Source organism: Oncorhynchus kisutch, linkage group LG25 (assembly GCF_002021735.2).
Source record: "Oncorhynchus kisutch isolate 150728-3 linkage group LG25, Okis_V2, whole genome shotgun sequence".
Taxonomy (NCBI): domain Eukaryota; kingdom Metazoa; phylum Chordata; class Actinopteri; order Salmoniformes; family Salmonidae; genus Oncorhynchus; species Oncorhynchus kisutch.
Window position 1 is genome coordinate 26,469,304 of NC_034198.2, and position 11,103 is coordinate 26,480,406.

An 11,103-nucleotide genomic window follows, 5' to 3' on the forward strand; every position below is an offset into this window, starting at 1 on the left:
TAGGGTAAGCCTACACAGCCCTTATTTGAAGTGTAAAATGAATGGTGGAAAAATGATTGAAACCATTTCCCTGCTAGGTTCTATGGGTATCTATGACTCATACTGTGGTACTCTATAGCAGGGTTTCCCAAACTTGGTCCTGAGGATCAGCTGTGTAGTGGTGGGGGGGGGAGAACCCTGAGATAGACGTGAATGAGCTCTGCTGTTGATCTGCAGACTCTCTGTGTTGACGAGGGAGAAAACAACCTGTCTCCTATGTTCCCAACACTTTCACCAAAGCTCAAAGTCACTCACATTCCATGAGACAGATTTTTGATACTGTATTTTTAAATCAGCTGTTTGGTTTGTGAAATTATGTAAAAGTAAAATTGACAAATATATTTTATTAAAAAATAAAGTTGACTTGTTATGTAGTATCCATGTACATACTTTTATTTTTGTGACCTAGTGTATGTATTCTAGTTATTTCCTGAATGAATCATCTGTATTGTGTTTATCCCAAGAAATTGAATACATTGTAATAAGATTTTTTTCCTTCATAGAGGAGGTTAAACCTGTAAAACATGAAAATGTATGATTTGTAAAAACAAAAAATCCTATTATATATGTATTATACACACATTTGATGTTTATCAAAAACCAGTCTGAAAACATATTGCCATTCTGTTACAATTCAAAACAATTTAAGTCAGAGCATAATAGTGAGAGTAATTTTATTCAGGGTTAAAATTGTTGCTGCATGCGTAAGACTGAATAATGAAATGTGAAATATATGATTCTGTCCCGTGTCATGCTCCATACAGGTTGGTGGAAACAGAACAAATCTATAGTGATATGATGTTAAAGATACAGTATGAGGTAGGATGCATTCATAAAGAGCGATCAAATGGACTGTTGATCTTACACAAAAGGATTTGTTGTACGATCTGAAATTGCAATTTATGAATTGTAGATTTGAATTGTTGTCTGAGATGACTGTAGTATAAGATAAACAATTATTGTTCATATTTGTTTTGAATTATTAGTGTCCCTTCTGTAAATCAACCTCAATAAAGATATCCGCAAGGATATGTTTGTCAAAGCAAAATGAGTAGGTTTTATTTGCAGTTGAATACAGACAGTGTAATGAGTAATTTAGCAGACACTTATCCAGAGCAACTTAGAGTCAGTGCATTCAAGTAAGGTAGGTAAGACAACCACATATCAGTCATTGCAAATTTTAAAAAGCAGCTTTCTGCTAAACCAGTGCTAGTAAAACTGATTCATTATTTGAATTATTGATTCATTACATTCATTGATTACATGTCAATGTAATCAGGACCCAGGAGACTGTAATTTACTGGGATTCTATGGCGGTGTTTACACAGGCAGCCTGATCTTTGTTCCCCATTATTGGTCTTTTGACCAATCACGTCAAGTATTTTTCAGAGCTGATCTGATTGGTCAAAAGACCAATTAGTGAAAAAAATATCAGAATTGGGCTGCCTGTGTAAAAGCAACCTTAGCAATTATATAGGAGACGGTAGGTTGTTTTGTCCCTCGTCAACACAGACTGCAGAGAACAGCAGAGCTCCTTCACATCTATCCTACAGTGCAACCCCACCCCAACTACATAAGCACCAACTACACAAGGATAGGAATGATTGTGCTTTATCAATATCTACCTATTAGCATAGTGAGGCGGCAAGTAGCCTCGCGGTTAAGAGCGTTGGGCCAGGTTGCTGATTCAAATCCCAGAGCCAGCAAGGTGGACAAATCTGCCATTCTGCCCTTGAGCAAGGCAGTTAACCCCCAACAACAACTGCTCCTGTGGACATTGATTAAGGCAGCCCCCGCAACTCTCTGATTCAGAGGGGTTGGGTTAAATGCGTAAGACACATTTTGGCAGAATGCATTCAGTTGTGCAACTGACTAGGTATCCCCCTTTCATTTTAATTTGCAACAGGCAGTCCGCAAGTGGGATATTTTGTCCTCCCAAAATGTTACGTTTTTGGTTAAAAAAATAATACTTTCAAATCACCAAGAATTCATCTAAAAATGATTTTGATTTAGGAAATCTCATTTTTGGCTTAGTTGTGGTCAATCTGCAGTGCACAAATTATTATAATTGTGTTCTAACCCCCACAACCATCCACTCTGACAAAAATCAGCACGTGGCTGAATCTAGTTACCTACCCCTGCTATGTGTGCTGTAATTTAATTATTGATGACATATCACAATGTTTAATTGTTTGGTGTCTACTCATTGTTTTAAGTACAACATTAGTCAACAAAAGTTATCGATGAAAGAAATGTGAAGGATCCTAAAAGTGCATCCCTGTGCAGTACCTGAGGTAATAATGGATAAATCAGTGTATACTTCAAGTGAGGTTTGATTGTCACAGTATCATGTTGAGTTTCCGGTTTGGCAGAGAAATCCAGGGCTACATTTTCCCCTGCAGGGGGAAATAAAAAGAGGATAGAAACTTAAGTGTCTCAAAGCTAAAACAAATCTGGATGACTTTGCACATGTCAATAATCTAAAAATACAGAACAATGAAGTTTTTAACTCAAAGGGAAGATTTGACAAAGCAAATGTAATCCCAAGGCACTACTCGCCCCATATGAATCTCTCTAGGGAGAGATTTCTCTCTCCCAGATGACGGTAATACTTATCCCCTCATTTTGTAATCTTTTGTCCTGGCCGGCAGCCTGTTTTGAACAGCCTTTCTTCCCTGACTCCCTGAGAGTGTACAACCGGTCTACACTTTAGGCTACCAACAAAGGCCAGACTCTGATGCTAGCCTCAGCTGGCTGTCTCAGGTGTTGCCTGCTCCCGAGGCGCAAAGTGCTGGGTAACGTAAGGCATACCTGGGGGAAGACATTAGATCCTGGCCCTCACAGTGTGGTGATGCAGGCCCTAGGGCTCCGGGTGCTTCTACGGCCCAGCAGGTGCAAGCGACTCTCGGCCGTCAGGCAGTAGGTGGTCCCGGGGCTCAGATCTGAGATCAGGAACTGTTTGGCACAGCCCTCCATTTCAAATGTTTCCTTCACAAGGATTAGTCAGAGAATAGGCTTAGACAGAAGTGCTAGAGATATTTTGAGTTGTTAATCATAACTCTGAAGACTTCTGAATCACTTGGCAGCACTCATCAACTAAAAAGCTTGAAGGATTCTGTGAACCTCAACTATTTCAGTAGTTTATAACTATTCTGTGACCATTTTGTCTCAAGTCTTAAGCTCCCTTTATACCTGATGTTAACATGCAACCTTTGTCTGTGTATGTAATTTGCATACACAGAGGGACAAGGACATCTGGTTACAATGCAGACACAGTGGACAGATAAGACACCTTTTAATTACCAAGTGTAGACGCAACAAACCTTGATAAGAAGTGATTGGATCATCGCAATCAGATCCCCAAAAACACGTTAGCGCAAGGTATAAACGGGGCATTTGAGTTAAAGTTGGAAAATTCCATTGTTGAGGACAATTGACAAATTATTAAAAAAATAGAAGCTAGTTACCTCCTCAACATCACTCTGCATGAGGTGTATAGTAAATGACATTCTTTGCAGCCTCCTCACACTGATCCAGCTGCCATTAGGTCTCCTGTGGGGAGAGCGTGGAGGCTTGAGCCGGACGACAATGCCTTTCTCCGTCACATGAAGTTTCATAGTCGGTGGGCTGACAGAGGCTGCAAGATACAGAGGCCAAACCACGCTGTCTAGTAATGACAGCTCTGAAATTGTAAATCCTTGTTTACATAAAACACTTCTGATTACCCATTTACCATGGATAGTAATGAGAAGCACTTACTCTCCCACTTAGGGTTGAATCTGGCAGATATGACCCATGATGATTGGGTCCCTGAGTGGGCTGCATGGACCCTGGCGTAGTACCATTCTCTGGAGTTGGATGTCTCCTTGCTCAGGTCACAGAGCAGCCGGCTGATGCCATGACACTCCTTTGCATTGGTCCACTGCTTCTCCCCATATCTGAGGTGGGGAGAAATTTAAGGAATAATCTGAGCCTGTATTCATAAAGCGTCTCAGAGTAGCAACCCCCCGGTCTATATAATCTTATTCGTCATGATCCATAAAACAAAACGTATCCTAGATCAGCACCCCTACTCTGACACGCTTTACGAATACAGGCCCAGAAATATAAATTGAAACAAAGTAGGAGAGGTGCATGTCAGGTCTTGATACATGTAAATTTTTTCACCTGTGTTTTACTTGTTGTAAAATGTACCGTTTTTATAAGAAAACATACTGAAAAGCATTTCTCATTTGTTTGAACAGAAAATTAAACAACAACTCCTGAATTGCAATCAGCACATGCCTAGCTCATTGTCCTACATGATTTTGAGCTATAGGACGATATAGTAAACATATGTGTGTTCATATAGTAGCCTATAACAGATTCACAAAGCTTTGACTCAAACAGTTTTGATACTCACACTTTCCACTGGACAAAGTATTGTTGGTCGTTGGTAGAGTTGGCATGTTGCTTCCAATGCAAGACATTTCTGTAGTCTAGGGAGTGGAATTTCACCTCCTGTGGGGCGAAGACATCTAGAGGATATTCTTTGCCTGAAATGGAGACCAGTGTCATAAACCAAGACATTTTCCCCTAAACTGGAAGAGAGATACACATTGCAGGCATTCGATATTATAACCATGCATCATGTTGAATATTAAGACGGGACTTACTCTCTGAGCAGCGACTGAGCGAGCTGTAGCACAGCAGTAGAGTGGGGATCAGGAGGGATGCCATGTTAGCTGTAGCGCGTTATTATGACATACAGACCTGGTTCAGCTCTGTGCCCTTTTTAACCAACCATAGTTCCCTTTTTTAACTTCCATGAGAGGCATAGTTATCTTGTTTGTGACGTTTTCTCCGTAATATAGATGATATGCAGGTATTATGACAGATTTAGCTCAACTCAGTGCCATTTTTAACTATGGAAGTTAAAAGTTAAAAGAGGGAACAAAAGGTTTGTGACGACACGGCACATATGGTAATATAGATAAACAAGCAGAAAATTGTAAAGGAAACAAATGTACATTTACTTTGTAGATAATATTTTGGTTTAACCCTTGTGAAGATGGATAGAGAAAAAAAAACTTTGTGCCAATATGTGCAATATTAACATCTGTACCGGCTACTGCACTATATATACACAGTGGGGCAAAAAAAGTATTTAGTCAACCACCAATTGTGCAAGTTCTCCCACTTAAGATGAGGCCTGTAATTTTCAACATAGGTACACTTCAACTATGACAGACAAAATGAGAAAAAAAATCCTGAAAATCCCATTGTAGGATTTTTTATGAATTTATTTGCAAATTATGGTGGAAAATAAGTATTTGGTCACCTACAAACAAGCAAGATTTCTGGCTCTCACAGACCTGTAAGAGGCTCCTCTGTCCTCCACTCATTACCTGTATTAATGGCACCTGTTTGAACTTGTTATCGGTATAAAAGACACCGGTCCACAACCTCAAACAGTCCCACTCCGAACTCCACTATGGCCGAGACCAAAGATCTGTTAAAGGACACCAGAAACAAAATTGTAGACGTGCACCAGGCTGGGAAGACTGAATCTGCAATAGGTAAGCAGCTTGGTTTGAAGAAATCAACTGTGGGAGCAATTATTAGGAAATGGAAGACATACAAGACCACTGATAATCTCCCTCGATCTGGGGCTCCACGCAAGATCTCACCCTGTGGGGTAAAAATGATCACAAGAACGGTGAGCAAAAATCCCAGAACCACATGGGGGACGTAGTGAATGACCTGCAGAGAGCTGGGACCAAAGTAACAAAGCCTACCATCAGTAACACACTACGCCGCCAGGGACTCAAATCCTGCAGTGCCAGACGTGTCCCCTGCTTAAGCCAGTACATGTCCAGGCCCATCTGAAGTTTGCTAGAGAGCATTTGGATGATCTAGACGAAGATTGGGAGAATGTCATATGGTCAGATGAAACCAAAATATAACTTTTGGGTAAAAACTAAACTCGTCATGTTTGGAGGACGAAGAATGCTGAGTTGCATCCAAAGAACACCATACCTACTGTGAAGCATGGGGGTGGAAACATCATGCTTTGGGGCTGTTTTTCTGCAAAGGGACCAGGACGACTGATCCGTCTAAAGGCAAGAATAAATGGGGCCATGTATCGTGAGATTTTGAGTGAAAACCTCCATCAGCAAGGGCATTGAAGATGAAACGTGGCTGGGTCTTTCAGCATGACAATGATCCCAAACACACCGCCCGGGCAATGAAGGAGTGGCTTCGTAAGAATCATTTCAAGGTCCATGAGTGGCCTAGCCAGTCTCCAGATCTCAACCCCATAGAAAATCTTTGGAGGGAGTTGAAAGTCCGTGTTGCCCAGCAACAGCCCCAAAACATCACTGCTCTAGAGGAGATCTGCATGGAGGAATGGGCCAAAATACCAGCAAGTGTGTGAAAACCTTGTGAAGACTTACAGAAAACAAAGCCTACCAGACCTCTGTAATTGCCAACAAAGGGTATATAAAAGTATTGAGAAACTTTTGTTATTGACCAAATACTTATTTTCCACCATAATTTGCAAATAAATTAATTAAAGATCCTACAATGTGATTTTCTGGATTTTTTTTCTCATTTTGTCTGTCATAGTTGAAGTGTGCCTATGATGAAAATTACAGTCCGCTCTCATCTTTTTAAGTTGGAGAACGTGCACAATTGGTGGCTGACTAAATACATACATACATACTTTTTTGCCCCACTGTATGTATGTATGTATGTATACACACACACACACACACACACTACTGCACTGTCTGATAAATTAATTGAATTATGCAACTGGTGCCATAAAGTTGTGTGAAGTATGTTAGAATATTTTTTAGGATCAATGTGTGTGGGCAAATCACACCTTCACACAAAAACAAGATAATATTATGCTGGCATGAATACTAACGTGCTAGTGTAGAGGCGTAAAGCAGTGTAATGGGTTCAGGTGTGTGGGTGGATGTTGGCTTGAGGTGTGTGTGGGTGTTGTATGAATAGGCATCTGGAACACAGGGTCTGGAACAGATAAAAAGCTGACCTTTACCATACTTCCTCAATTCAAACTTACTTCAACTTTGTAGTAATTGCCATTTATGGCAATTTGTCCATACCTGTGACAAAGCATAAATGAATAAACACCAATGACCTTGAGTCAAATTAGGCATTGCAGTTGATCAAAACATACTACCTATTGCATTTAGAAAGTGCATTATCATAAGAAAAACAAATGATCCTACGTAGAATATTGTATGATTCACTTTATATAAATAAAAGTATATTCTATGCCATTTTATTCTATACTAAACAAAAATCGGACAGTTTGTGTAAAAATTATTTGGTTGTGGAAACCCAGCTTCATCAGCTGTCCAGGAGGTTGGTCTCAGATAATCCCGCAGGTGAAGAAGTCTGATGTGGATGTCCTGGGCTGACATAGTTACACATGGTCTGCAGTTGTCAGGCCGGTTGGACATAGTGCAAAATTCTCTAAAATGACAGTGGCTTATGGTAGAGAAATGGACATTCAATTTTCTAGCAAGAGCTTGGTGGTCATTCCTGCAGTCAGCATGCCCCCTCAAACTTGAGACATCAGTGGCATTGTGTTGTGTGACAAAACTACACATTTTAGAGTGACCTTATTGTTTCCAGTACAACGTGCACCTGTGTAATGATCATGCAATTTAATCAGCTTCTTGATAAGCCACACAGATGGATGGATTATGTTGGCAAAGGAGAAATGCTCACTAACAGGGACATAAATAGATTTGTGCACAACATATGGAACATTTCTGGGATAGTTTATTTAAGCTCATTGAAACCAACACTTTACATTTATATTTTTGTTCAGTATATTTTATGAATATCCTTGTGTGACAACAACGGTCATTTAGAAGTTCTCAAGAAGAAGCAAATCATGTGCAGGCATACAAAGAGTTAAGAAGAGTGTTTTTGTGAAAGTATCCTGACAACAAACGTGGTTGCCTTGGAGCCATTTTGGGGAATCCCCAGCTGTTCTATCCCATCACTGTTTCACTGCGGCCCTCCTTTCTCCTCCTGTTGATTTACACCTGCTCCCCCGTGAGAGCCAGGCTTTTGTAATGGCCCTGAGGCTCCCACTTCACATACATTCTCAGAACTAGAACAATGGGAATATCTGATTTACTTTTCACTGGTAGTAATTAAAGGCAGAGGAATTGTCTCCTCTTACTGGGAACTAGTCTAGGGGCCTCTTCCTGATGCACAGTCTGCCCATGCCATTTAGAGGAACGAGCAGGTAGTGATTACTTAAAATGTAAAATGAAAGCAAACAGACATCCGGCGTTTCTTCCTTATTTAGTAGTAGTACCTTTGTGAGGTATCATTTCAATAAAAGCAGTTGAGGTTTTTCCTGTTAAGATCTGGTCCACTATTCATTCAATACTATTTGTTTGGCTTTGCTGAAATACCTACTTCCCTTCCTCTATGGTAGAATTTCATTGACATGAAAATGTCCTTCAGACATCCCTGCAAGCATAACAATTTGTTTGCTCTTTCAAATCTGTATTTAATATCATAGTAATTACAATAATCAATTTTATTTGCTTATATTAGATATAAATAGTATACAGTGCATTCAGAAACTATTCAGACCCCTTCAATTTTCTCCACATTTTGTTACGGTACAGCCTTTTTCTCCCCTCATCAATCTACACACAATACCCTATAATGATTGTGTTGAGGCACAGATCTGGGGAAGGGTACAAAAAAAAAAAGTCTGTAGCATTGAAGATCCCCAAGAACACAATGGCCTCCATCATTCTTAAATGGACGAAGTTTGGAACCACCAAAGACTCTTCCTAGAGCTGGCCGCCTGGCCAAACTGAGTAACTGGGGAAGAAGGGCCTTGGGCAGGGAGGTGACCAAGAACCCGATGGTCACTGACAGAGCTTCAGAGTTCCTCTGTGGAGATAAGAGAACCTTCCAGAAGGACAACCATCTCTGAAGCACTCCCCCAATCAGGCATTTATGGTAGAGTGGCCAGACAGAAGCTTCTCCTCAGTAAAAGGCACATGACAGCCCGCTTGGAGTTTGCCAAAAGGCACCTAAAGTAATATCAGACCATGAGAAACAAGACTCTCTGCTCTGATGAAACCCAGATTGAACTCTTTGGCCTGAATGCCAAGCGTCACGTCTGGAGGAAACCTGGCACCATCCCTACGGTGAAGCATGGTGGTGGCAGCATCATACCGTTTTTCAGCGGCAGGGACTGGGAAACTAGTCAGGATCAAAGGGAAGATGAACAGAGCAAAGTACAGGGAGATCCTTGAGGAAAACCTGCTCCAGAGCACTCAGGACCTCAGACTGGGGAGAAGGTTCACCTTCCAACAGGACAACGACCATAAGCACAGTCAACACAGGAATGGATTAGGGACAAGTCTTTGAATGCCAGAGCCCAAACTTGAACCCCATCGAACATCACCATTGAGACCTGAAAATAGCAGCAGCGACGCTCCCCATCCAACCTGACAGAGCTTGGGAGGATCTGCAAAGAAGAAAGGGAGAAACTCCCCAAATACAGGTGTTCCAAGCTTGTAGCGTCATACCCAAGAAGACTCAAGGCTGTAATCGCTGCCAAAGGTGCTTCAACAAAGTACTGAGTACTTCATTATTTTATTTAGAATAAAATTGCAAAAATGTTTAAAACTTGTTTTTCCTTGGTCATTATGGGGTATTGTGTGTAGATTGATGAGGGGGGGGAACTATTTAATAAATGTTAGAGTAAGGCTGTAACGTAACAAAATGTGGGGGAAAAAATCAAGTGGTCTGAATACTTTCCGAATGCACTGTATATTTATTGTTAACTCTGCAAAAAAATAAACATCCTCTCACTGTCAACTGCGTTTATTTTCAGCAAATATGCGTAACTATTTGTATGAACATAACAAGAGTCAACAACTGAGACATAAACTGGGGGGGGGGGGGGGGGGGGGGGGGTCAAAATCAAAAGTACCTGTATCTGGGGTGGCCACCAGCTGCATTAAGTACTGCAGTGCATCTCCTCCTCATGGAATACACCAGATTTGCCAGTTCCAGCTATGAGACGTTACCCCACTCTTCCACCAAGGCACCTGGACATTTCTGGGGTGGAATGGTCCTAGCCCTCACCCTCCGATCCAACAGGTCCCAGACCTGAGATCCAGGCTCTTCGCTGGCCATGGCAGAACACTCACATTCCTGTCTTGCGGGAAATCACGCATAGAACGAGCAGTATGGCTGGTGGTATTGTCATGGTGGAGGGTCATGTCAGGATAAGCCTGCAGGAAGGGAACCACATTAGGGAGGAAGATGTCTTCCCGGTAACGCACAGCGTTGAGATTGCCTGCCTGCAATGACAACAAGCACAGTCCGATGATGCTGTGACACACCGCCCCAGATCATGACGGACCCTCCACCTCCAAATCGATCCCGCTCCAGAGTACAGGCCTCGGTGTAACGCTCATTCCTTCAATGATAAATGTGAAACCGACCATCACCCCTGGTGAGACATAACCGCGGCTCGTCAGTGAAGAGCACTTTTTGCCAGTCCTGTCTGGTCCAGTGACAGTAGGTTTGTGCCCATTGGCGACGTTGTTGCCGGTGATGTCTGGCGAGTACCTGCCTTACAACAAGCCCTCAGTCCAGCCTCACTCAGCCTATTGCAGACAGTCTGAGCACTGATGGAGGGATTGTGCGTTCCTGGTGTAGCTCGGGCAGTTGTTGTTGCCATCCTGTACCTGTCCCGCAGGTATGATGTTCATATGTACCGATCCTGTGCAGGTGTTACACGCGGTCTGCCACTGCGAGGACGATCAGCTGTCCATCCCGTCCCCCTGTAGCGCAGTCTTAGGCGTGTCACAGTACGAACTAGGAGGTCAACCGATAATAATTTTTCAATGCCGATGCCGATTATTGGAGGACCAAAAAAAGCCGATACAGATTAAATCAGACAATTATTTTTTCCATGTATTTATTTGTAATAATGACAATTACAACAATACAGAATGAACACTTATTTTAACTTAATATATCAATAAAATCAATTTAGCC

General features: G+C 41.7%; 1 protein-coding gene across 1 annotated transcript; it reads right to left on the bottom strand.

The window, feature by feature from the left end:
• Nucleotides 1–469: 469 nt before the first annotated feature.
• Nucleotides 470–4,798, bottom strand: il22ra2 (interleukin 22 receptor, alpha 2). Its single transcript, XM_020460376.2, has 6 exons — nucleotides 4,695–4,798; nucleotides 4,442–4,574; nucleotides 3,799–3,977; nucleotides 3,507–3,676; nucleotides 2,851–3,027; nucleotides 470–2,435 (listed from the first exon to the last, which is right to left on the bottom strand). Exons 1-5 carry the CDS (start codon nucleotides 4,756–4,758, stop codon nucleotides 2,878–2,880), a joined length of 696 nt encoding a protein of 231 aa, XP_020315965.1. The 5' UTR covers nucleotides 4,759–4,798; the 3' UTR covers nucleotides 470–2,435; nucleotides 2,851–2,877.
• Nucleotides 4,799–11,103: the final 6,305 nt, after the last annotated feature.